General features: G+C 34.9%; 1 protein-coding gene across 5 annotated transcripts in view; it reads right to left on the bottom strand.

Moving 5' to 3' along the window:
- CTNNA2 (catenin alpha 2) overlaps positions 1–27,112 on the bottom strand; it is a 468,162-nt gene that overhangs the window by 8,713 nt on the left and 432,337 nt on the right. For 4 of the 5 annotated variants that reach the window (XM_068679577.1, XM_068679578.1, XM_068679579.1 and 1 more), the window contains 4 exons: positions 26,536–26,717; positions 23,356–23,461; positions 20,108–20,242; positions 7,191–7,334 (listed from right to left, as the gene is read on the bottom strand). In XM_068679577.1, coding sequence (XP_068535678.1) covers positions 7,191–7,334; positions 20,108–20,242; positions 23,356–23,461; positions 26,536–26,717 — 567 coding nt within the window. The remainder of the gene's footprint in view (positions 1–7,190; positions 7,335–20,107; positions 20,243–23,355; positions 23,462–26,535; positions 26,718–27,112) is intronic. The other variant, XM_068679580.1, reaches the window with a different exon arrangement.

The following is a 27,112-nucleotide window of genomic DNA, read 5'->3' as shown; positions in this document are numbered from 1 at the left end:
AAGAGCTTAGTAGAATTAACTGAAAGTATTCAAAGTCTTTGATAAAATAAGAATAGTAACTCTGTAAAGCTAAGAAATGCAACCTCCACGTCCTCAAATACATCTAGCAGCCCTACAGAAAAAAAATATTTTTATTATCCTAGACATAAAGGCTACTTTGCTGAAACAATAGGAGCCCAGCACACTGTTCGTTTCACAGTTAGCACCCAAAGTAGTGCACCATGCACCAACTCAAATGCTCAGCCAGCAGACACGGGGCATAAATTTCATAGTGACTACCAGAGAGCACAGAAAAAATTATTTTTTGGAGGAAAGATAAAATTGCCTTCCCAGTTGAGAGACTGAAAGGTGGGCATCAAAATTATGATTATTTACAAGCATGCGTCATATGCTTACTTTGCTCTGCTCTCTCTTCTGCCCTTAGCAATGCAAGTCTCACTCACAAGTTACAGTCTGGTAATCCTCTAAGTATCTGCAGATCTTGGAGTTGTAAGCAAAAAAGTGTGCTGAATCTGGTTGTCTTTGGCCCCAGAATGTATAATAGCACTAGAGATATTAGGTATCTCCAACTCTGCTGTTCAGCCACCTCTAAGAAATTATGTATGCACTTCAATTGCTTACTGGGTGTATCCAGTAACATACTGTAAATCAGTAATACTGTAGTAACCCAATTGTAAATGTTGCCAAAGTGTTTGTTTGTTTGTTTATTTATTTATTTATTTATTTATTTTCCTGACTATGGTGGGCTATCAAGAACAATTCTAGCACATTAGTGTATGTTCATCAAAAAAGAAAAAGTTCTCAGACTATCGCTTTTTTCGTCTGCTTATTATCTGTCACTGCACGGCAGGGAAAAGATGCTAAAATGGCACAGTTCATATCATATACCAGAAATGCTGTAAGGACAAGCAATCATATCTGGGGTTGAATTTTTTAAATTAGCTTGCTTTATCAGCCATTTTCATGCCATAACACTGCCTCAAAACTTTCAGATTCTGTTACTGCATTAGGATATTAGACAGTCTGAATGCCCAAACATCTGGAACAACTCCACAGACCAAGTAAGAAATTCTGTTCATGAAATCAAAGGAGTTTTGTAGATGACAACAGGATTTCACCCAGTGACTTTTCCAGCACTATGATTGTGTATGCTACACTCTTCTCTTTGCTAAGGTTGAAGATGGAGGAAGAAATGCTTCTTCTAAATCTTCTGCTTCATTCTGTGTAGAACAATGTATTGTTATAATGCCTATAACAGAAATGCCCTAAGAATAAACTTAAAAAAAATAAAAAATGATTCTTTAATGGCCTTCAAAGACGTATTACTAATTCTAGCAAAATTAGTATAACCACATTTACATCTTTAAAATCATTCTGTCCTAGGTAATGGTTGGGTGTGAATTCCTGGATGGAATTCCTGACAGGAAACAGACTTTGGTGTGAATGATTTGAAGGCATGATTCTACCTAATCTTCAAGGAGAACAAAAAAATAATGCAACTAAATTGAAGTAAAAAATATAATAGATATAGCTTCAGTTAGTGTATTCTGTCAAAGGTTTTGTGATATTGACAGGAGGCTTACTAAAGAAGACTAGAATAAGAAGTCTACTGAAACTCTTTATCAGTCACAATAAAAAAGTCAGTGCAAAACTTTGTGTAAGTGGTCAGTGTAACAAAATATTAAATAATCTGAACCTGATGTCACAGATTGAGAGGTGCAATTACAACTCCATCAAATGCATCTGTGTATAAATTCCTTCTTTCACATACAATTGCAGTTAAATCTGAAATAGGAAATATGGGATATCTAACTAGTCTGTGCTACCGACCTTTGACCTGTATGCAATTTAAAGATAGTAATTATTTTTAAAAGCCCCAAATAATCTAGCGATTCTTCAAACTGAATTTTGGAAGCAAACTTTTTGTTGTTTATCTAGACAATATAACAAGAAAAGTATGTCTTTTTTACAGTCTTACCTCCAGGAAGTCCAAAACATGCCTGGTTAGCTGGAAATTGTACTCTCAGTGATAAAATGCAGGAGAATTTGGATAAACAAATGATTATTAAAGCACAGAAGAACTATATTCCTTACATGGGAATGTATTATCTACTATTATTTCTCCTGATTTTGTTATGATGAAAACTAAAAGCAAAGCAGGACAACATAAGATTTCAGACTGCAAAGCTGAAAAATGTGACATTTTCCCAACTTATTTTTTAATTCGTAGGCATGTCAGAACGGTAGCTGTATGTGAGTTATCTATGCATCTTCTACTGTGAGGATCTGTCACATTTTGAGACAAACTTCCTCCTTCAGCTACATTTGTACCTTTAAAGTTATGTTTGCCCATCTCAGTGCAGAGAGACTTGGCAAGCTGCTTTTTGGGAAAGGGCTTTTTTGGGGAAAGGGCATGCATCAAACAGAGTCAAAATGAATTAAACAAAATCTTTCTGTGGGAAGATAGTACCAGGACGTTGTTCATTGCTTCCTAATCTGTACCTGCTGCTCTTCATGCATATTTTACATCTCATAGAAGCATATAAAAGGCTTGTTCATTCAAGATATCGATCATTTCTGAGGTGCTAAAAGGCTTTTACTTTCTTGGAGTTGAGGAAACGTGGCTCAACTCAGTGAATGGAAACATTTCTTTCTTTGATTCCCTGAGCACTTTTTACAACTTTAACAACAGTATATAACAAAATAAGAAACAAAATTGAAGTGTTTTTCAAGAGACACATTTCAGCTTTTAGGAAAAGCCCTAGCACTGAAAGAACGGACCTAATAATATATGGCAAATTATTTGTAGAGGAAATTCTGACATTTTAATTGTGAATAATGTATTTGAATTAACTGTTCTATTTATCTGAGCAATTTAATCAATGGTTAAACAACATGAACAAATAAGTGTTCGTTACATTTTTTTTTCCTGGTAAAACAGTAAATACATCATTTGTGAATGTATTTGTTCATTGTGTGCTTAGCTTTAGCTAACACTAAATATTATTGAAAAATAAAATAACAGTAATAATCAAGAACAGGAAAGTATTGTTGGAGACTACAAACAAATGAAAACAGAATAAAGCAGAGACAAATCTTAAATGATGCTGCAGTGAACAAGGAAAGAATAAGCAAAGATGACAGCAAATAATAAATCAAAACGAGTAGAATTTGGGTCTGAGTTGTAAAAAATAATTTTCATTACTCACATACAACTATGCAAATATTCATATAATCATAGAACGCTTTATGATGAAAATAACTTTTGGGGGGTTATCTAGCTCAATACCCTGAACAAAGCAACTTGCATTAGATGAGATTTTTCAGTACTTTGCTCAAATTCTGAGTACTTCCAAAGATGGATAGTCTCCTGCCTCTCTAGACTGAAATCTGCACCCTGTGCTTCAGTTTGACCACCCTCAGAGTTAACTGTTTTTCCTTATACTTAACTAGAATCTCTCATGTTCAGACTTCTCTCTATTGTGTCTTGTCCTGTCACCATCCACCTTTGAGAAATCTGGCTCTTCTACATCCTCCTGCTAGGTAGCTGTAGATAACAATATATGGCCTTTGCCTATCTGCTGTTTACACTTGGCTAGATGAATTACTCTCCACAAAACAATAGAGAGAATAGTCAAAACCTTTTCATAATTCAATAAGAATATATATATATATTAATAGTAATATACTCATTTTTCATTACACTATTACTCTTGTAATGTTTGAAAGATGTAGAATGTAAGAGAGGTGGTCTTGAAAATTGCCAAAGTCTTGGAGGACTCAAGTCTGTTTCAAATTCATAATTCTACAGATCAAGGATACTCTGTTGTGTTTGCTTTGAGACACTCAGATGGGATGGATAAAAATTCAAAGGATTATGATTGAACAGAATCATGCTTAATGTCTTTGAGATGGAACTGTCCCAGGAACGAAAAGTCTTGAGTGTTAAGGCAGTCCTAGATTCCTCTGAAACCCTATACTCAAAGTGCTGTTGAGCATTTTTGTTGACAATTCAAATGAGCTGAGGTCAAAGTTTAAGAGGATTGCAGTTTAAATCAACATGAAGAGTCCTCTAGAATGCTCATGCACTATCATTGTGACTTCTTTTGCTTAAACAAGATTAAACCAAAAGTAATTCATTTTGAGTCAAAACAGCCTAAAACTACAGTAAGAGAGGGCAGGGTGATGAGCATCTATCTGCCAGCTGACACCATTTGTGAACAGATGGTGCATTTCACAGCTCTCCCTCACTTCTCATATAGAAGAAGAAGGTAAGAACCAACCCACAAAGTTTTAATTCAGCTTGTGAGAGAAATCAGCCTGTAAAATACAAAAAATTTGGGAATTACACTTAGCTTAATTATACTGAGAAGATGTTTGATCCTACATATGATCTCCATTATTAAGGTATTGTTCACACCTTTGCCAATATGACCGAGGAACAAGCCTGTAATTTCAATAGTGACCTGCTAAAATATAAATGTATAAATTTACTAATTACTGTTTTTTATTTAAGCCACTAACACATCATGTTGTTAGCTACCTAAACCTAGGCAATTTTAAAGACATCTTTATTTTTATAAATAAATAGTGCTGTAAAATAGATTTAAGTTTACATAACACTTAAGATCTAACAAATTTAAATTAGCATATATTGGAACAAGTTGCTCAGATATTTGTTTTCAAAAGGTTTCGTATTATATACTAAGTGAAATCACATGAAAATTAGGCTTGATTATATTTTACTTTAATGTCTATACATTTGTAAATAATATGAAGTTAAAAGAAACATTGTAGGTGACAAAATACACCTTTAAGACAACGTTGAAAATGCAGGAACCTGTGTATTCTAGACATTTTATTTATTTATTTATTAAATGATATCTGCCAGTAAAATAATTTGAGAGGGGAATTAGCTCAGTGAAAGTAAAATTAGGCTATTTATTCTCATAGTGTCTAGTTACTCAGACAAACCCATATCCTGGGGTTGCATGACAAAAAATTGGTATTAGATTTTGCACAGGCAGATTCCAGGTTAATTATCACAACACTTTATGTCATTTTGCGTATAATTCCCTCTACAAACTCCCCCCTATACATAAGTCAACTAACTGCTGATTTGCTCATCTTATAAGATAAATTTAGAGAGCAATTTTCTCTGGATTTAAAGTAATCCACTGACATCTCTGTTTCATTATATCCCCCCAGTGATGATCAGTATCTCTAATTCACCTTAATTACTGAATGATACCAATTCTGATTTCCTGTTCCCAATCCTTATATCACTTTTAAAAAGAATTTATCTCACTGTGCTACCAATATGCTTTCATATCAGTGAGATTAGGGGCACTGTTCAGTTGGTCCTTATGCTTTGCCAATTCTGTGCAAAAATTAAAGTCTCTTGCATTATGCAAGAATAATTACATGAAAAAACAATTTTGTAAACTCATCAGCAAAGGACGTGCTTAGGATCTAAATTAAGTTTTACCTCAAAGCATTTGCCTATGAGAAGAACAAACCTCAAACCCTCTTTAACAACAGCACTTCCTATTCCTATAAAGATTTCCCAATGAAACATTAAATTGACTAACCTGCTTTTCCTTTTCTACTTAAAAGATCAGAGTTTTCCAGGGAAGTTACATTTGCTAGACAAGTTCTTGACTTTGCAAAACAAGATTTGGAGACTTCAATGCTAGGTTCACTAAAAGGAATAAGCAGTAGCAATAACACTCCTTGAGCATGTTATTCAAAGCCAGAAAAGCTACCACCTGTTGGGGAGACAATTTTTATCTTCTTGGTCGTTATTTGTCTCTCTAACAGGAAGGAAAACAATCATTAGTGAAAGTTCTGTTAGCTTTGTAAACAAGACTTTCCCAGAATTTCATTCAGATCTCCTGTGCATTCATACAAAGAGCATCGCTGAGTCTATCTATCCATCACTACTGACAAATTCCCAATACATGCCAGTGACTAGAAGATGGAAAGCTCTGCATCCTATACCCAATTCCTCAAAGCCACCTAGTCACCTGAAAATAAAGTATTTCATCAATCAGGCTATAAGACCACCTCTGCTGAAAAGCCTGTGATTGCACTCCCTTTGATTTATAGAGTATGCATTACTGTCTTTTAGTGCCTTTCACTGTGATATGACAAGGCCCCACATGGAGCTGGTGAAGAGCATTAAATGAACAAGAACAGTGAGATTTGTGGTATCCCTAGGGACCAAAATCTTCATATCACCCTTCTTCTGCCCTTTAGTATTTGAGCTCTGACATCTCAACAACTTTAATAGATACCCAAGAGGCAGAACAAGAAAGGAAGATCTTCGTAGTCCATCTTGTCTTTTTTAAATGCTGAGGGATATTAAAACAGTGAAGCAGAAATACTTTGGGCAAAGAGAAACAGGTAACAAGACAGGACTTTAAAGTAAAATAGTAGTGTATAGATAGTGACACAAGAAAAACATCAAGAAATTCAGATAGCAATTACCCTGTCCATATCAATTTCATAACACAAAAAAAATATCAAAACCTTTGATTTATAATTTCCAAGGTTAAGACTCAATTACATCTCTTGGGGTTGGATTTCCTGCTTACAGATTATCTCTGAATAGTATTTAATCTACAAGACATGCCTTATAATTGGCCTAATGTCAATATATAGCTTCATAAACATTCTGGATTAAGCAAATATAAGCAGTAACAGAAAATATGGAAAATAAAAATCCTGTCCTGTAGAAACTAGCATTATCAACAGTTAATGATGATAAATATATAAACACCAGGATCTATCTCTAATCACAAAGTACTTCAGAAAAATTATGACCAAGTGCTATTGCAATTAAATGGAAATGTAGTAACTGAGTTCAAGGGGATCAGAGAATGCCTTTTCACAATGCAAGATAAACAACATAAAAGGTTTGGTTTAACCACCAGTAAATATATAGATCACTTCCACAGAGAAATGTGATCCCTGTTTTATAGATGCCATTATCTCTGGGAATTCAGAACGGGAAGGAAACGATTCTTCATAGTTGACTAAAACAATGCATGCAATTCATTCTGTGAGCACACTGGGTAATAAAAATATAAAAACTAATAATAAAAAACAACCAACAAAAACACGCTCACATCTTTTCCCTCCACCCACACACCTTTAGAGAAAATTAGAAATGAGAGGAGGTTACTCACCGTTGAGGAGTCACCGCTTCCGGTCTCAAGCGTAGCTCCCTCAGCACAGGTGGGTGGGTGGGTAGAAAGTTGACTAGCCCTGCCCCCATCTATGACATCGCACTCTACCTCATAAAAGGTAGTGAAAGTGCTCTGAACTCCAGTCTGATTTCCGAGAGATACAGAAAAGAGATAGTGAGAGAGAGAGCAAGAGAAATACTGCGCCGTAGCGTAGAGGTGAAGAGAGAGGAAAGAGTGTGCTGAAGGAGCTATGCTTGGTCAAGGAAACAGGGACTCTTCCACGATGAGTAACCCCGCTGTCTGGTGGTTCCTCTCACTTGCTCCCATAGCACAGGTTAGGCATGCAAGCCCTAAAGAGTTTGCTGACTGGGAAAGGGGATGAGTTTTGGCACCTTTTGGTGAAAACCAAAAGACAGGCTAGAAAGCTCTATCCCCATTAAAAGCCGATTGATGTCAGATTGGACATGATTTTGGATGTTAGACTTCAGAGTAGTATTATTTTAGGAATGGTTTGGAACAGCACCTAAAAATAAAAGCACTGCAGCAAGCAGGAGAAATTCCAATGACTACAACTGGAATTACACTTGTCCACCAGTGCTGAATTTGTTCCATAAGCTTTACACAATCCAGCCCTCTGGACTCACCCTTGAATAGAGTCAGCCAGAGGGGAGGCCACTTTCAGCAGTATATGAAGAAGGTCAGGAAAGAACTATGTGTTTTTTTTCACACTGAAATTGAGGGCTGACAAACTGTGCTGAAAGAACAAGTGAGGGAAGTATAAAAATTCTGGGCATAGATTTATTTACAGAGCACACTTTAAAGTTCCAGAAAATATCAATAACATTGCAAAGAGGTGATGCTTTAAAAGACTGCAAATTTTTAGACAATGAAACCCTTACAAGTTGAAGCATATTTTTTCAAACGACTTCCCAAGAAGTTTTTTGTTTGAAACTGAAGGACTTAAACTGGGATATTCATTCTAATGTATTGTAAATGGAATTTTTATCATCCAAATTCTGGAAAAGCAGGTTTGGGAGTAAACATAATTGCTTATATTATCCGTTGGGATGTTCTTAATAACGTAGCTGTGTACTGGAAGAAAAAAAAAATAGAAGAAGAAAAAAAGAGGTATATGCTGCTAGGCTTAACTCCATTAAATAAAACTGCTTAGAAAAAGTGAAACTATTCATGTACCAGTAAAGAGTGCTAGCATAAGATTCTATTTTTTGGAAGATGAAAAATGAATGCTCCTTGAATCTCTCTTAAAAAGTATGTATCAAAAGCACACAGAGTTAACATTGACCTTTTCCCCTAGGCTTTTTGCTGCTACAAGGATCATGTAAATCGTAATCTAATCATGATTATTTTTTCAGTCTTAGTAATGATTAATGTGTACTCCTTGCTTTATTTGTGTGCTCTTTATTTTTCTCTCCATTCCTGCTATCAAAAAAAGAAAGTGTGCGACTAATGTTTGGTACTATTCACTTCCCCTAACAGAGGTCAGGTGTTTTCTTTTTTCTTGACCTTCAAAGCTTTTATCACAATCTAGTCCTGCAGTATCTGTAGAAGCTACTTTAAAGCAGTGTATTTGTGAATTCAAAAACTCAATTGGCTAGTCCAGTTAACTAAATGAAGAGTTATTGTGATTGTTAGAGATGATAAATAACCTCAGAAACACAATGCAAAACTAAGCTGTAGCTGAGTAATGCAAAGTGATGATAGTGCTTTGAAAATCAGTTCAGAATCAAATTAAACATATGTCTAACTGATTTCTTGTTACATGGTCTTGATTTCAAGCCATTCCTCTATGAAGATAGAGGGGACACCTCTGATGCCCTTTTTATAAAGGAATAGATTATGATATGCCATTCTAAACAGCATGACCTGCTCAAACGGCTTTCTACTGTATGGTTTACTTTCCCATTTCTGACATGCATTTCTATTAGTCTGCCAAAGAAAAAAGAGGATTTGAACTTTTAAAGCCTTTTATGGTAATATGTACCATGTAGAATTTAGTTAATTCACAGTTTTGGTATTCTATGACCTGACTATTGCACCACAGTTGTTTTTGCCAAATAAAGTAGGAATATATTTTGAACTCCTGTGACTACCAGGCCACAAGAAGCCTCTAATAAAACTTGGTCATTTTGATTAAGAGAAGGATGTTCACAGAGTATGTCCTTAAATATGAAAAATATTACATTTGTAGTAGCAGTTCTGAGAGCTCCCAAAGAGAAATAAGTTGTCTTTTATTGAAATAGAAACATATGGATGTAGCACAATTAACTTCTGGAAGACTGAGGATGGAGAAGGATACTTTCCAGTAACAACACAAGAAATGTGGTAGATTTGATCATGATAATGAGAAAACAGTTCAATAGACTAGGTAGCAGATAATATCCAAGATGGAATTCTGGGCTAGCACTGCTTACATACGTAATTTTGTTTTGGCCTAATTAGTATAATAACTGTAGTCGATAACAAGAAAATTAAGGGAAGAGCAAAAAAGATAAGACTGATTTGTGAACATACATTAGAATGCATTGCTTGCCTAGACAGTGAACAAAAGCACAGAAAGAATATACCTAACTGAAAACATTTTAAAAATCTTCCAGCTGTTCCAAGGAATACACTAAGATTAATTAAATGAATGCAAAGAGATAGTAAATGAAGACTTTTATTTTTATTTATTTTTTTTTTTTCTTAAGAGAAGCCTAACTGCATAAGAAAGCTATGTAAATACACGTCAGGTCATTGATTTGATTACTTTCACCCAGGCACTAGCAACCAAGGAGAAAAAATGGGTCCATGCTCAGTTTGACATCAAAGATTTGTTGGACAAAAAGACAAAGCACTTGCTTAAAAGATGAACAGATGATTAGGAATAGACAGGAACCATTAAGGTACCAGTGGCTGCCACGTATGAAGTCTGAATATAGCAAGTTCATGAAGAACTAAGAAGATTACCAAATGCTCAAATACATTCCATGTTCTATGGATAAAGACCTAGGTAAAGACATTTTACCTACAGAAGGTAAAAATGGATGTAGGTAAAAAAGGGATGTAGGCTAAAAAGGGCATACCAAAATATCAAGCTGACACATACCATAAAAGTTTGAGACCCTAATACAGACACGCATGTGACCCAAAGACATCCTGTTGCTATAGCGGATCAATTTGATGGGTCAATAGCTAAACCTTACTTGCTCGTTACCTGTCATAGCCAAGGAATGGTGAAACGTATAACGTCCCATCTGACTCAATAAAACTGTACCATAACGTTTTTTTTGACATTGGCAATGCTGATATGAAAAATGATGATAATGTTTCTGCAGAATTCTGGTTCAGAAATTGATACTCTAACTCAGTTTTATAGAATTCTAATTTGGTCTTTGACGAGATTTAGGACAAAAAACATGTATGTTTTGCCTCATTTTCTGATAATACTACTAGTTACCTAGTAACCTAGTTCATAAATTTTTTTGATGATGTATTAGGTAAAATAAGAAAAAAATAATAAAATAAAATACTAGAAAAAAATGCTAGTCAGTTTTTCACTTTGACTCCATATCAATGTTTTGAACACATTATAAAAAATAAAACTTCTTTGTTGATGAAGCTGCTTATCAGTTAATTAAGATTAATGATGTGATGTGAGAACAGACATTTTTTCCTTTTCTTCTATAAGGTTCATAAATAATAATAGTAATAATAATAGCAAAAATAGTATGTTCGAAGTGTGGAAGAAGCATTTCAGAGGTAAAAGATACAAGGCAACTGTTAGCCTTCCTATCCCAGTCTCATCCCTTCCTAAAGGTTATTATGACCTCCTGCATTTAATGGAAATACGTTCCTATCATGAGTTTTATTAAGTCCTTTGTTATAAGCTGTTTTGTTCAGTATTTTAAATTAATTCCACTCAGGCTGGGAAAACCTGTTGATGTTTTCCCTTGAGGTTATGTCTTCTTGTCTGAGAGTGTTTCTATGTGTGTGTTACTCATTGCAACTCAGGTTGTCAAGAACTATAATTAAAGTGAAAGAAACCGATGAGTCTGAACTGAAGTTGTTGTTCTTTTAATATCTGCAAAAGCATCATCTGATAGTGCTTTAGAAGTGAGATTAAGTCTCACCACTATTCAAATGAGGAAGTGAAATCATTGTGAGAACTAAAAGATGTACTTCTGCAAAAGAAAACGAGTCCAAAATTTCCTATTGTGTGTTAAATTTTTGGTATCTAAATTCCCATGTGAAAACAAACGAACAAACAAACAAAACAAAACTAATTTTTATTTAAAGCCACGGTGTATACTTATTAGCAAATCTGTGCTCTGAACTATGGAAGCCAACTGCAAATGCCATGGAGGAAAGGATTCTTATTTAATACAAAATGGTGAAACTTGTTCAAACCACCTCCTTTAAAGGAAGTAAGACAGATTAGGAAAGGAATGTGAGATCCCAAAGAAGTCTTTCCTTATAGCAATTTTTATAGGCATAGTCCTTCAGGACCATACCTTAGGGAATTTTACAGTGGTCTCTAGGCCTTGTTAACTATTGCAGGGCTGGTGCAGTTTGCATCAGAAAGCCAATTTCCTCGTATTCCCAGTTACTTCCCTTATCATTTAACATGACCTGGAATAGAGAAACTAGCTGGACTGAAGCCATATATGTTGCAATAGCAGATGAGCTTTGCATTTTAGAGTAGTTACTAATTTTAAAATAAATACAGTATGTAATGAAGTATATACATTAGTATTTCTGTCAAATCTAAAATTTTTTCTATAATCAAATTTGTTTCAGGCCTTGATCTTGAATGAATTTTTAATATTTTGCTTTGTTCTCAAGGAATTAAATAGCTTAATGTTATTTGGTATGCTTTTCTTTACAGAGAACTCTTCTAATGAGGAATTTCAGTAAATGTAATCTTCAGAAATTCATGAATATTTGTTACCTGATAAAGCACAAGAACATGTTCCCTGTAGCTAAAATGCTTCTTAATAAGGATAAAAGTCTGACCTGTCAAAATCTTAACCTTCTAAATGTAGAGATATAAAGAGTGTGTATATTTCTTGTGTCCATGAATATATTCTAATAAAAACAAGTGGAGTGTGATTTTGGTTCACAAATTAACTTGTAGATAACATCTTTCTGTTTATGCAGGATAGAGTGTTTCATATTTATGTGTATGTGTGTATGCATGTGCATTTATATACAATCAGATATTTTCTCTTACTGCGTGTGTTTCTGCAAAGTCTTGTTTCAAAAAACTGTATCTTCAAAAGAACTGAGATTGTTTCATAAGTATATTTTCTTCTTCAGTTTTTCAGATGTGTTAAGCTGCATTCATCTACTTTTTCTTACATTATACCTTTCCTTTCCATACACTCAGCCCACCACCAAGCCATCATTACACAGCTGCTTTGAAGAAATAATGACAATACTAATATGAAATAAGAAAATTGTCTTTCAAAAGTGTTTTCAGCTATTATGTATGTGGATGATACCTACGATCCACCAGATGCCAAAAACTCAGGGTTTATCCAACTCTACACGCAAGCAACACTTATAAAGGCAAAACCATGTCAACTCAAAGATATAAATAAGATCCTATGGGATCTCCCTCTTAGCTGAATCCCAATACCATACAAATTTCACTTGAGGGAGACCTCTGGAGATCTCTTACACAACTTCCCAATTGAAATGAGTTGATTGCCAACATGAGTTCATCTCAGCTGTTGCATAGTCGACCTGGGGATTGAAAACCTCCAAAGACAGCATTTGCACAAATTCTCTGGGCCGTGCTACTTTTACTGAGAAGCAGCAGGCAAGCTTCATCTTAGGAACTAAACCTTCGTTATTACATATTTGGAAGAGGTATTGTTAGCTGGATTTAAAGCCAATATATAAATCTATTTATGATCCTTTTTTCCTATTCATCTTTGAGCTGCAGAGGATAATTAAGAATTCTTCACTGTTTCAACTTTCAAAAACTCCTAAGACAGTGTTTCCATAAAATACATCATATATAGTGAATATATGACCATGAGGTATTTTATCAGCATTCATTTTGCTTAACCAGCATAACTCACTGATGTCTTTGTCCTTTAGGGGTAGTAAATTGACTCAATGTCAGGATGATAATTTTTTTTATGTTACCAAATCATCATGTGGTCCCTTTCTTGGACAGTGCATTGAGGGATACAGCCTGTTGCCAGCATGAGTTGGAGACTCCTGTATTGGTCACAAATAGAAAAACTAAAAAAATATGTTCCAAATAAAGGTTAATCAAACCATTCATATTGCTGAAACGTGTTTCATACAGCAAAGTATTTTGGAACAGGGTACACTTGCTATGGTTTTATTTTACCTTCTCATCACTAAAAATGCAAACATTCAAACACACATGCAGAGGTTACTTAAATATATGTATTTATCCCAAAAAGTACAGCTGAGACATCTTCCTGTATTTTTCACTTTCATTTCTTACAACCCAAAACACTATGTACATCAAGGTCCTTCATTTTCCCCATCTAGACCCAGCACACCTGTCCTGGAAGCTATCCTTTTACAATGGTACCTTCAGAGACGGAATAAGGATGCTAGGATTTTATTTTCTGTCCTTGGTTGTTCTACTAGGAGTAATAGGAGAATAGAGATTACTGTAGAAGCCTAGCGAGTTTTATTGTCCTAACTTTACATCAGTCCTTTCCCCCCACTGTAATTCCTTGATTTCATATTCCTACTTACTTGTTGTTTGTCTTTTCTTGCCTTGATCATTTTGTATCACCTAGTTCAGGTTTCCTGGCTTATTTCCTTGTTACCTCTAAGTTATTTCCTTTACCCAATGTCCCCATTCCAGGACTCAATACAGAACTCCTTTCCACCAACTGAACAAATCAGTTTCTGCCTCCTGAACAAATCTCTTCCCTTTCCATCTCACATAACTATTTTCACAGCATGAGTCTATGCTTATTTTTATGTGATTGTATGTATATACACACAAGTAGTTTCTGATGTGCTTCTATGTTAAATAATCAACTTTCTGAATACTGAGAGTAAAATTTTTTTTTTTTTTTCTTGTGAATTTATAGGAAACCACTGTTGCAGGTAACACCATTCATGATTGCTAATTCACTTTTTTGTCATTCTAACTTCTTACTACAATCTTGTGGATGAAGCAATGCATAAAAGTGAAAAGCAACAGGAGGAGAGGAGGAGAGGGGAGGGGAGGAGATAAAATTTCTATAGTGACATCTATTAATCTTTAAGTGCTGCTAGGAAAAGTATAGTTTAAAATGTTGGTCATATATGTATTCCCTTTCAACACACATTTTTTTTGAAAACCTATATGCCTTAGCTTACATGTTTTCTATTGAAAACACTGATACTCTGCCAGTGCAAGCAGCCCAGGCCAGAAACATATAAACAGTCCTGTCTGTCAGGTTGTGTCTGTGATTTTACTTCATGTAGCATTCTCTTACAACTCAAGTAAGACCTATTTTGTTGCTAGCTAAACAACAGAAATAACTTTTTTGTGTTCCTGAGAATCTCAAAGAAAAGGAACCTCACAGTTTTGGCAATTTACCAACTCACCCTTCAGCTAACTTTTTTTTACATAAAAGCTCAATTCTTACCTGATTCAGGAAGCATTAAATTACTTTATTTACCAAACGTGACAACCACTTTTTTTTTCCATAATCGTGCACATTTTAAATGCAAAGATTCTCTCTGATTAATTACTTGAAAACAAAGATAAATAAAATAAAATAAATTAAATTAAAATTAAACTAAATTAAATTAAAAACAAAACCAGAAAGGCCTTCTAATACAATGAAATGAAATACCATGTCAGTTGCTCTTAAGTAACTACTTATTCACAGGCTCTTACTCCAAATTCAATGAGGGATGGCGTTATTTACTTTTAATAGGTGAATTCAAGTTACCTGACTTTTCTGTGAGTCTATACAGCTCATAAGTAGCAACTTGATACTTCACAGTCCATCTGCATAACAACAGCACGGGGTAGTTAAGGGAAATTCAGACTTAAATGAAAGAAAGGGATGCCATTTAAGTGATTTCATATTACTAGATTTAGGAGTGATAGGCAGAATTGATAAGCAAGCTATCCACCAGCTCATCTGAAGTAATTACCAGATGCACACTGTTAAAGTAACTTTTTTTTTCTTTTTTTCTTTTTTAAATTTGATGAGAACTACCTATTTCCAGTTACCTCACTTTCATCACCAATCAAGAATAAGTGTAGAGACAATTATTTATCATTATCTAATGTGTTAATATTTTCATGTATTCACCCTCCCAGATCATCTGAGAATTTTCGTACTGTCCCATCCTCATACACCAACCTGTGCCACCTAAGAAAAAGTTATTGGGGTAGCTCTAGCATTTTTATCTTTCTTATTACCCCAAAGTCCTCACTTAGGTCACCAAACAGATCTCCTAGATGAAGTCACAACCTTAGCAGACCTGTCTTGTATCTTCAAATCTTTTAAGAATCTGTCTCTTAGCATCATAGATGAGCCTGTTATGCTAATATTAATTGGCTCTTGAAAATAATTGGAAATTGGACACAACTAAAGTATGAGTTTAAAGTATGCCATGGCTATTGATTCAGTATTTTTGGACTGTATTCAAAGGTACATGGCTGTTACTCTGTATGACACTGCATTTCTATCTGGCTTAGGAGTTTAGGATTCTACAGGCAAATTTTCCAATAACAGGGCTGATTATGTCTGTAGAGTTCTAAATCAAAACTGAAAATTATAGGAGGTAATGTTAGGTGATTTTCTTAGATTTTGTTCAGAATAATCCTGTTAGAAGTAAAGCTACTAACATAAATAGAATAAAAAAAAAAAAAAAAAAAGCAAGCTTTTACCCTAAATAGTATTAGGACAGTAGGTAAATGAACTGATCAGCTGCAGAGCAGCAGTAAAGAGATAAATGGATATTTATTTTATGGTAAGAAATGAATATATAGATATTTTATTGTAATGGTCTAGTTAATGAGTGTCAGACAGGAATTCTAAGCATAAAGCAGCCCTAGAGTTAGAAATCTGATTCTTCATCCAAATGCAAACATCATGGTTCAAACGAACTCTATTCAACAAAAGTAACTACCATAAAAGGGTATCTATTAGCAGAAGCTAAGGATATGTACGTAGCATTTATTTTATTGAGAGAAGCATATGCTCAGCACCTCAGAGAAATCACTCCAGTACAATGGTGCAACTGATTATAAAGCAAGTATACACTGCATTAAATAAACTGAAGCAAAAACAAAAAAAACAAACAAACAAAAAAACTTTGATGTGATTTTAGTTTGTGATTATATTAACAGAGGTGGTTTATTGTTAGAGGGAATTAGAAATTGAATATTCAAATATAAAATTACAGAAACATGTATCCATTTATGGACTAAGGCCAAAGAGACTTTTACCAGGAACAAAGATGATGCCTAAAGAGATTTTTAAAATCTTTTTCATTTTTAAAATATTAATTTATTTTTGTGTTTATCAAGCTTCTGCTTCTCCATTTTCTTTACTTTATTCCCCATAGTCTTCCAGCTTACAAGGTTTTGCACTGAAGAACAGATATTACATATTTTATTTTATTTTATTTTATTTTATTTTATTTTATTTTATTTTATTTTATTTTTCAATACTGAATTGGAATCAGTATTTAAGATTTTCACCTTGCAACATAAAGGGCCAAATCAACATATAGTATAAATTGACTTTCCTCTATTGACATTAAGGAGGTTATGCTGATTTATGCTAACTCTCCATTGACATAAGTTATCTGGGGAAAATAAGTTTGCTAAGTGCGTGAAGGGAATTTGAAGGGAAAATCAAAGGAGAGAAAGAACTGGGAGAAAAGGAACGGGAGAAGGAAAGCAGAAAATGCAACAGTGGGTTATTTCTGTTACTGAAGTAATTTCCACTTCAGAAGTTTGACACTTGCTTACTTTTTGACCTGTTCTTCTATTTGCAGCAAAGTCTATGATGAGCCCTTTCATATGCTGTATATGCTATGCTAGTCTCATAACAGTCTACAGAGGAAAAAGCAAAGCAGATCAGCTGCATGATTATTACCAGAGATAAACCATACAGAACTAGAAAGGGGAAGGGGAAGGGGAAGGGGAAGGGGAAGGGGAAGGGGAAGGGGAAGGGGAAGGGGAAGGGGAAGGGGAAGGGGAAGGGGAAGGGGAAGGGGAAGGGGAAGGGGAAAAAAAAGAAAAAAGAAAAGGTGTCACCAAAAGATGCATAGCACATTATACATTATAAACATGGCATGTTTGAAGTTGTTGCAACATGATTTCTCCTGACAGATTAAAACTAAAAAAGCTGTGGGGTGTCTTACACCTGTCATTTAGTTTTTAATTGGTTTTATACCTCTTTCCTTTTTACATAAATATACATGTGCCCATACATACATTTATACATGCATATGAATGCATTATTTCCATTTATAAATACTGATTAATACTCTTAATAATGCAAAAATTCAAGTAGAGATTATAGTCTTCATAATTGTTCTGAATCACACCTCATCTTCAGGATCAATCTGAATTTTATTGTGATTCTTTGTAAATGCAGTAATAAATTACTGTATGGTAATAATCACCCTGGTTCTTGATATTTACATCAAAATACTTTTAAATATAGTGCATTCACATAAACTTACTTCGATAGTCATAGTTTTAAAGGAAGCTTTAACTCTGGATTTCTATTGTACTTCTAGCACTGTACTGTATGCAAGTTGCCAAATAATGGTATTTCATTTAAATGCAAATAAAATACTGTTTATTTGTAATTGGCTATCCAAGAGAAAATGAAGAAGAAGATGGAAGCAGAAGCGGCAAGTAGACAAGCAGATGTAGATGTGCACTTGGATACCAGATATCTGGATAGCAAAGGAGCATACAGTAGCCAGCACCTTGAAGATAAACAGGTTGGAAAACACTCTCAGGAAAGCACCGTACTAACTATGTTATTGCAGATAACAAGATAACATTGTCAAAAAGGGATGCACAGTATCAAACTCTCTACATCGTCTCCTGTTCAGAGCAACAGGAGAAGAAGCAAACCGGGCCACCTTAAACATTTATGTATGTCAACATTACTGAGTCTTTGGAAGAGACTCAAATAATTTGTGGTTGAAGCTAGTTTTGCCTTGTCTGCAACTGAGTGTAAAAACCCAACCAAACAGAAACACAATGGTGATGAAGCCTGGTAAGCAGCAGATGCTAACAATGCCAGACTGGAAATGAAGTCAAGCGGTTCGGCCACTTAAATTTCACAACGGATGGGGATGTTCCAATAACGAATAGATGCTAGAGATTCACAATGGCTTATTCAGCTTCCACATACACTGAATAAAGAGACTCAAAAAAGAAACACACACAACCACAAAAGCCAAGCTGGTAGAAGCACTGATTCAGATAACTGTAATAGATAGATGAATATGAAAATTTAATGGGTATGATAAGCTCGACCCAGATGGCAGTAGGTAAGAAAAGATCATAGCGTTTACTATGTAGCATAGCTGTCAGTGATATAAGGACAGATCACTCCATTAATTCCAGGGAAATGGAAGAGGATTTTCCATTGCTGTGGGAAGATTGAGGTATTAAAATTACATAAGTACGTACGTCAAGAAGTGAAGACCAATTGCAGGACAGACACAGGAACATTTAAGCAGCTCCTTTTAGGATTTCAGAATGGTGGATCCAAGAAAGCCTGGCAAATGTTTAAGACCTTCCACAGTGCTTAGCAAAAAAAATCATAATGTTATATAGTTGAGAATATTTGTTCTGACTTCTGGTATGTTTGAGGAAGGCCAGTGATTTCACTGGGGAATCTTATGGATGAAATGATGGACACAGGTTGTCCTAACAATCTTCGTACTTGATTGGGCTTAAACAATTAAAGGGTGCTTTTTCAAAACAGCTTTTGAAAACAAACTTTTCTTGAGTATGTTGGGTATCACAAACCACCACCATTTTAAAAACATACTCAGGAAAGTGAAACATATTATACATTTACATACATATGGTCTGTATTTGAGCTTGAAGATAGCAAAAGTATCATGGGGCTAATACTAGGGTGATTAGTTAAACAAACAAACCAATAATAATTATTTTTTTAATCTTTTTTGAAGAGAATTAATCGCTACTACTTGGTTCTATTAATATCTCAGAAGTACAGAGTACAGCATTAGGAGAACGAAAGAAAAAATAGTTTCAAAAACACAGAAAACTCATTATTTATACGAGCTCTGCTGCACCTTACTGACTTTATTTCTAAAAATGATTGTAAGTAAAATGTTTCAAGTATTCATTGGAAATAAATAACAGAATGGGAGAAGGTATGTAATCATTGGCCTGGGCAACTGTATTTGAAAACAGAACGTGCATCAAAAATTAAAATGTGTTGCTGGCCTTCCAAGAGTTTTTGCTAAACCTAGTGTGCATTGGAACCTGAGTGAATGAAATCCCATTAGTCATCACCATCTTAACAATATGTACTTCATACAAAGCTAGCTTCTGCACAGAGGAAGGAAATTACCAGTAGTAACAAAGGAAAGAAGATTTATAATGAGCAAATATACAAAAGCTCCAAATAATTATAATATTCACAGCTTGGCAATGACTTACTAGGCTATGAAATTACTTTCCTTTGGAAGAATGAAGATTTTACAAAGTTTCTATAAACAAAGGGTAATTGGAAAAACCAATTGCTTTACGCAAATTATTGTAAGGTCTGGAATAATGGTGATAAAGTTTTAAAACGACTATTCATGAATCACTGTATTTTTGTTATATACATTACTGTCATCAAAAATGCTCCATTTTAAGTACTGCAATGGGAAACATAAATGGCTAAATACAAATACCAGCTTACCCCCGATACAATAAGTTCTCCTCCCAGGTTTTGAACTTCTGCCTTCACTTTGCTGCAGATATTAAGTTGGTGGCAGTAGAGGGCAATGCGCTGTAGGTAGGCTAGCAGATCCTGTTTGCAGGCCGAGTCAGGGCACTGCAGAGAAAAGAAATATTTGATTAAATACAGCTGAGTTTATATGCTTATTATAGAGAGGTAATAAGATGAGATAGTGACAATACATATATGATAGTAGGTGGCCCATTTCTCTGTCTTTCTCTAAGATAACTTGCTGAAACAAAAAAATTAAACTACCTTTCATTGAAGTCAAGCTTATGAATTGTAACCTGAAGATGCTCCTTAAGGTTTTTGTAAAAAGGAAAACCTCTCAGTCAGCCACTAATGAAAGACAAAGGAACTAACATGATTGCTATGTTTTGTGGGGAGGTTCAGTTTTGAGGATATCAGTTTGTACAGAGCAGAGGAATCTGTTGAGTAGGCAAAAGACCATATTTGATCTGAAACTCCAGGTATTAGGGTGCCTGCTAGGTACCATAGTTAAGATGCAATAGGGACCATTTCCAATTGATTACATCCACTCTATTGCCAACTGCTGACTGTCATGCCAGCTTCTCTGGCATTTGTGCAGACTTTCAGAGGAAACAGCTCTGCTTCAGACTTTGCAGAAGCCAGGGCCCTTACTGACACACTAAGTACTCAAGAGGTAGATGTGAGCCTGCCTGGTTTCAATATCAACAGATTTGGCAAGCTTATTGTTAATGCCTAAATACCTTAGTCTGTGCCAGAGGGAAATGATTTACTAAACTATAAGTGAGATATTACACAGTGTCTCTGGAGATACCATCAGTCTTGCAGCCCTTCTTAAGAATACAATGAGCTAATCTGGGCTCTAAGCATGTCTAAGGGATAGCTTTTCCTACTAGGTGGAAAGCTATTTACAGTCCTGTACCATTTTGAACGCCGTGTGCTATCAATCATGTGTCAATACAAATTACATTAAGTCAAACACAGTAGACTTAATGAAGGTTTCATAACAAATACAACTAGAAAAGGCTCAAGTGTAATTTATTCATGGTCTTTCGGACACTTAATAGAAACGGCATCATCCCCCACAATATCAACAGTTTAATAAACAACACTCTTATAATTAATATTCTTAGTCTTGCCCTAGAGAACAGACCCTAGTAATTCACTCTGATTAAAAAGAGCTAAAAGGGCCCACTGGTAACAGCATGTCTAAAATATACTTATCTGGGCTATCTAATAAAGTCTGACTGCCAATGATCTTTGAATGTATTGCTTGGAAATCAAAATTTTAGGGACTTCCAAATGCATTTTTTAGCATTTTAAAAAGTTTATACTCAGTTTTTCATGTGTAGGGTGAAATATTATCACAGCACTTCAACGAAACTTGATAGAATTAAACACACATGGGTCAAAAACATCACAAGTTTTGACTTGAGATGACTGTTCTATCCCCAATACCTAATGCCAGCATGGAACGAGTTTGAGGTGAAATAGTTGAAATAGTTGCATATAGTATAATTTACAGTCCTGAAAGCTGTCACTTGCTTTTTCCTCTCCCTTTAAAACTAACAGTATATAAAGCTGGAGATTCACTGTGGCAGTTAAACTGAATCTGTTCCATACTTACGACAATGCTATAATGCCTCTCTTTCTCATACAGTTGCCATATCTTTAAGGCATGAATCCCTGAGAGACCTCTTCTCCCTACTGGCAGCAATTTAATACAGAAATATTTACCCTACTCTTGAAGTCTATGAACTGAAAGAAATGAACTTTAAAGTAATACCTCTAGAGAGCTGACAAGGTTTTAAATACAAGTACCTTGGAGCAAATGAAACTGTAAGATCTCTCTCATTGGAACAATAATTAAAAATGCAACTGTCCATAAATAGCTTATATTGCATGAGCATCTCCAAAGTTCTGGAAAATATCATTAAACTGCAAGCATTAAAACAAACACTTCATTCTCATGGTGATTTTACTGTTTATTATTAAAGTCTGTATGTTACAATTGTCTGAAATTTTAAATGTGACTCAAGCCCATACACTCTAAGCACAGCATGTTTTTTGTTTACCTTCGGTTTCTTGAAAATATTACACCTTTGCAGATATTGTAGACTGGGGATTTCATCAGCTGACAGATGGATTTCTCATTCTTACACTACAATACACAGTTGCTACATTTGAAGGATGGGAATGGGATGAAAACCCCAAATACAAGCTTTCTGAGATTATGGAAAAACGTGCAGATTCAGGTTTCTTTCTTGCCACTCTGGATCATGTTCCCTAGCAGGATGTGTTACATGATATTGCATGCCTCCTTGACGACAAAAAATAAATACTTATTTTGAAGAGAAAGACTACAGGCAAGGAAGTTATACTTCCCACTTCCAGCAAGGTTTCTGCTGATGCCAGTGAAAAGAAACTGTGGGAAGATGACAAATAACGCCAATAAGTATATAAGAGAAAAACTCTACAAAGAAAGTATTGTAAAATATTTTACTATTAGTGATAGAAGATCTCACTCCTTCAAAAGCTGCATAAAAAGTATTTATAGAAATGTTTCTACAAAGAGCATCTGAAGCGAGGCACCCATACTCATAGTTAGGTGGTACTATGAGGTTTTCACATGAGTTTTTACAATGTTATCATCACCGAATCACCTTCTTGTTTGTTCTAGATCACTAGATGCACAAGGATTACAGATTTTGTTGCCCAAGGCTCATTTGTTCGATGTATGCCAGCAAATCAGACATTTAAATTAGCATTTGGTGAACATGCAAAACGAAAGATGAAGGAAATCAGAACTAGTTGAACAAATAGGACACAGATCCTTGAGCACTGAGCATATGAAGAACACAATACCCTGCAAGGGGTATACAAGTTGAAGACAGGGAGTCAGCATATCTTGAGAAAGAAAAGTGCAATAGCAAGGAACTGCTGGAAGAAAGAACTGAAACAATGTAAGAAGTCCTAGGCATATGGCAAGGGTAACAGAGTGTCTAAGTCTACTGCTTTCATGCCAGCAAATATATTAATCTAATTATAATAGTGTCCCCAGTCCAGAAAGTGAGGTTGTGGAACAACTCAGGAATTTCTGAGGTTTTATTTATGACTTTTCTGAACTGCAAAAATCAAGCTAATTGCTACAGAAGATACCCCTATCCTGAAAAATGCAACTCATTGATAGAAATTATATTCACGCTTGTTTTTGTTATTACCTGATCAGCTACCGCCCGTGCTAATTTGTCCATCCTTGATCCTGCCTCTGCAATCTTCTTGGCTGCATTAATCACATCTGATGTATTCTTCAGTGGGCCTTTACCTCTGTGAAATACAATTATGAACAATCATGCAAGGAAGCAGTTTTAGTGATCCTGTTTGGTATTTGATTTTAAAACAGCAACATGAATAACTTCTTACCTTATTACAAAGACACCTTTTAACTACTTTGTACAGTACAGATTGATTAAGATATTGGTCTGCTATATTTCATCTCTTACAAAATGCCGCACTAGCAATTTAATTTGATGGTGCCTTAAGCACATGAGCTACACTAAATGTATATGCATTTTTAAGTGCCGATTAAGCTGACATTCTTTCTTGACTACACAACCATTAAAAAGTATGTTATTCTCAAGCCAGTGGTTGATGTTAAGCTTGTCAAGTCTAGAACAGAATGGCACAGTATAGAAAACATTTTTTTATATATATAAGACATAAAACAAAGATTCTTGAAGCATAATTGTTAAATTTAAAACGTATAATTTGTTTTAAGATTGATACTATACTTTTAAGATGATGTACAAACATCTGATTTTAATCATTAGAGTTACCCACATATATTTGAAAAAAAAAAGTCACTGCAAACTTGCACTGTAGTTTGTTTCAGACACAAAACTTTAATCCTGCTTATAAGAACATTTGCTACTGCTCCTGAGAATGTCACAGTTGGAAAGAAGCTGATTGCCCTTATTTAATTAATTGTGATACTATGTGGAGAAATACAGCTTTGGACAAGGTTAATGGAAAATCATAAGATCAAACTTGGATATTTTAATGTAAAACTGAAGATGTTTTTTTCTAAGAACAACATGCTATTACTTTCACATCTTTTTCATCTGTGATGCCAAGGATAACACGTTTGGGGCTTATTATAGGGTTTATGTGTCACAGGTTTGGTAGCAGGGGCCAGCAGGGGTGGCCTCTGTGAGAAGTGCCTTGAAGCTGCCCCATGTCAGATCAGACCCAGCTCCAGCCAGCTCCAAAAGGGACCTGTGGAGGGATGTGGAGCAGAGGCAGAGAGTGAAAATGAAGGTGTGGTAGAGATGAAGTGCTATGGACTGATGGCAACCCTCATTCCCCATACCCCATCAGGCGGAGGGGGTAGAAGAGTGTGAATGGGGGGGGAAAGTCTTTTTAGCTTGCTTTTAGTTTTTCACTGCTCTAGTCTGTTAGTAGTAGATGTAGACAAATTATATTAATCTCCCTAATTTGTATTAGGGAGATTAATATAACCTGATTTGTATTAGGGAGATTAATATAACCTGTATCCCATTGTATTTTCTCCCCCTCTTCCTTTGAGGTGGGGGAGTGAGAGAGCAGGGTGAAACTACACACACTGAAACATATTTCAATTTTTATCTTAGAATCATAGAATTGTTACAGTTCTTTACATACTTTCATTTCCACTTCAAACAGATCTTGAAACACAAGTATCTAACTTCTGTTGAACTTAAACTGTAACAGAAATTCTTCATAGTGACCTCATATGCTTTTACATTAATTACAGCAGCCGATTTGACTGTCAGAAATTCCATACACTTGAAAAAAAAAAATCTATTTTAATACTGCTGAGGTTACAGTCAACCAACATGTATAAAAGGCTTTGTTCTGTTTTAATGGAATATATTAAACAAGTTTTTATTAAATCTGATGTAGACAGGGCTGCACTGTGCTTTTTTTTTTTTTTTTTAATTTACTTCAAATGTGCCAGTGGTTTTTCTCTCATTCTCATATTAGTTCTGTTCTTTTGATGGTAGAAAACACAATTACAAAACTTTCAATTTGATGCTTAATGGATCAAAGATTGTCCAGAAGGTTGCAGAAAGCATTGATATTCTGGACTGTTGCTTGAGAACATTATTTCTTCATTACATGAAATGATGGCACTGCTTGGGCAGTTTTTCACTCTGTTTTTTGACAGAAGGATCAGAGAGCCAAAGACAAGAATAATACAAAAAGTAACTAAGACTTCTTGAAATCATCACCCTTCAAAGAAGGTTCTGCACTCTCATTTGGTATACAGAAATCGTGAGTCTGCTGCCAAAAAGAATAGTGAAAGCAAAAGCTGGGAGAAAAATGAGTAAACTGAGAGAATAATTATTCAGAAAGAAATACAGCAGTCATCTATTCAAGTGTAGGCAAACTTTCTATATATATATATTTAAATTTAAAATGCATAAAAATATTTGCTGATACCTATACCAATTAACTACCCATGTAAATTAATATTATTTACATACAAACATATGTAAAAGGTATGTGGAAACACTGTGTTGTCACTGCAGAGACTTTTTTCTGAAATGGGCTGAATGATCCAGACACAAGGCATTTTAATCATGACGAAAGACAAATAAAAAGAGATTTTTGTCTAGTTTTATTTAATCAGATTTTGATAAATGCCATTTATAATTTTGAACTCCCACTCAAAATAAATATCAGAAAAGCTGTTATTTATTATGGTGACCTGTAATTCAAAGCATCTTGTAAAAAGTTATCCCTGGTGTGATTGATAACATGACCATATTTAAACAAAATAATTCTGTTTACTTGATATCACTACTGAATGGCCTTTTGATCCTTTGCAATTAGAAAAGAATAAGACATCAATAGAAAAAAGAAATGAAAGCAAAAAAAAATCATTACTGACAGACTACAATGAAGTATTAGATCAAAACAGTTTCATTTAATTTGGTATGTTTTTTTTAGAAAGTTCAGTCTTCAAAATTATATAAATAGTTTTGCCATTATTTTTGATTGACACAAATTGTGTTGAAATGTTGAAAGTTCAGAAAGGCACATGCATTTAGATGGGCACTAAACAAAATGTCAGTTGAGTGTCTGTAAGGTCACAGACTATCTTTGCTGCTGAAATTCAAGATGATCTGCAAATAAAACAAATTTGCAAATAAGAAAAAAAAATCAAGTATTTAATCCAATTTGGTGAAATATCTAGAGCAATCATGCACAGAGAACTGTAGAACCCATCCCATTATGTATGACCTATGTTATCAGGCTTTGCATCCCCCAAAACACAGTGCATCATCTCAATAGGCTATAAACTGCAACAAAAAGGAAATGTCTGAAGAAGTCCTTAGCATGGATTATTTTGTCCTTACCTAGTAAAGTCTGTCATTTCCATCATAATCATGCACATCTGCTTTGCCAACACAATGATGTCATTACCACTGTCATCCCACTTGGCTACCTCCGCATCCAGCTTGCTCTTTTCTTGGTGGAATATCTCTACCTGCTCAGCAATCTTAGCCTTTTCCTCCTGGGGAAGCTGAGCCATGATAGCCTGGGGAAGAAAAAGGGAGAAGCTGGGCTTGAAAAAAGGATGCTAGAAATATTTATTGATTCAAACTGCATGCCCAGCTTCTAGCTTCTTTTTATGGCAGTGGAAGACACTAAGCAAAGTCCAGTAGACATTTAGTTTCTGTTAGTACAGGCACAAACAAATTCACAGGATGTTTGTAGGTCTTCTTTTACCTTCAAAAATTTAAAAATGATCTAATGCCATGATATACGGATTCTTCACCACTCTGTAGAAGAAGATTAAGATTTAGCAGTAATTATCTTTAACCTTTAGGAGAAAGAAAATGAATGAAATCTACTGGAAATGGCAGACTGAATTGCCAGCAACTCCTCAAGTCTCAATCTCTGTCAGGAATACAGCAGTTTTCTGCTTAACCC

The sequence above is a fragment of the Anas acuta genome, chromosome 4 (genome assembly GCF_963932015.1).
Source record: "Anas acuta chromosome 4, bAnaAcu1.1, whole genome shotgun sequence".
In the NCBI taxonomy this organism is placed as follows: Eukaryota; Metazoa; Chordata; class Aves; order Anseriformes; family Anatidae; genus Anas; species Anas acuta.
This window is presented reverse-complemented; position numbering and strand designations above follow the sequence as displayed.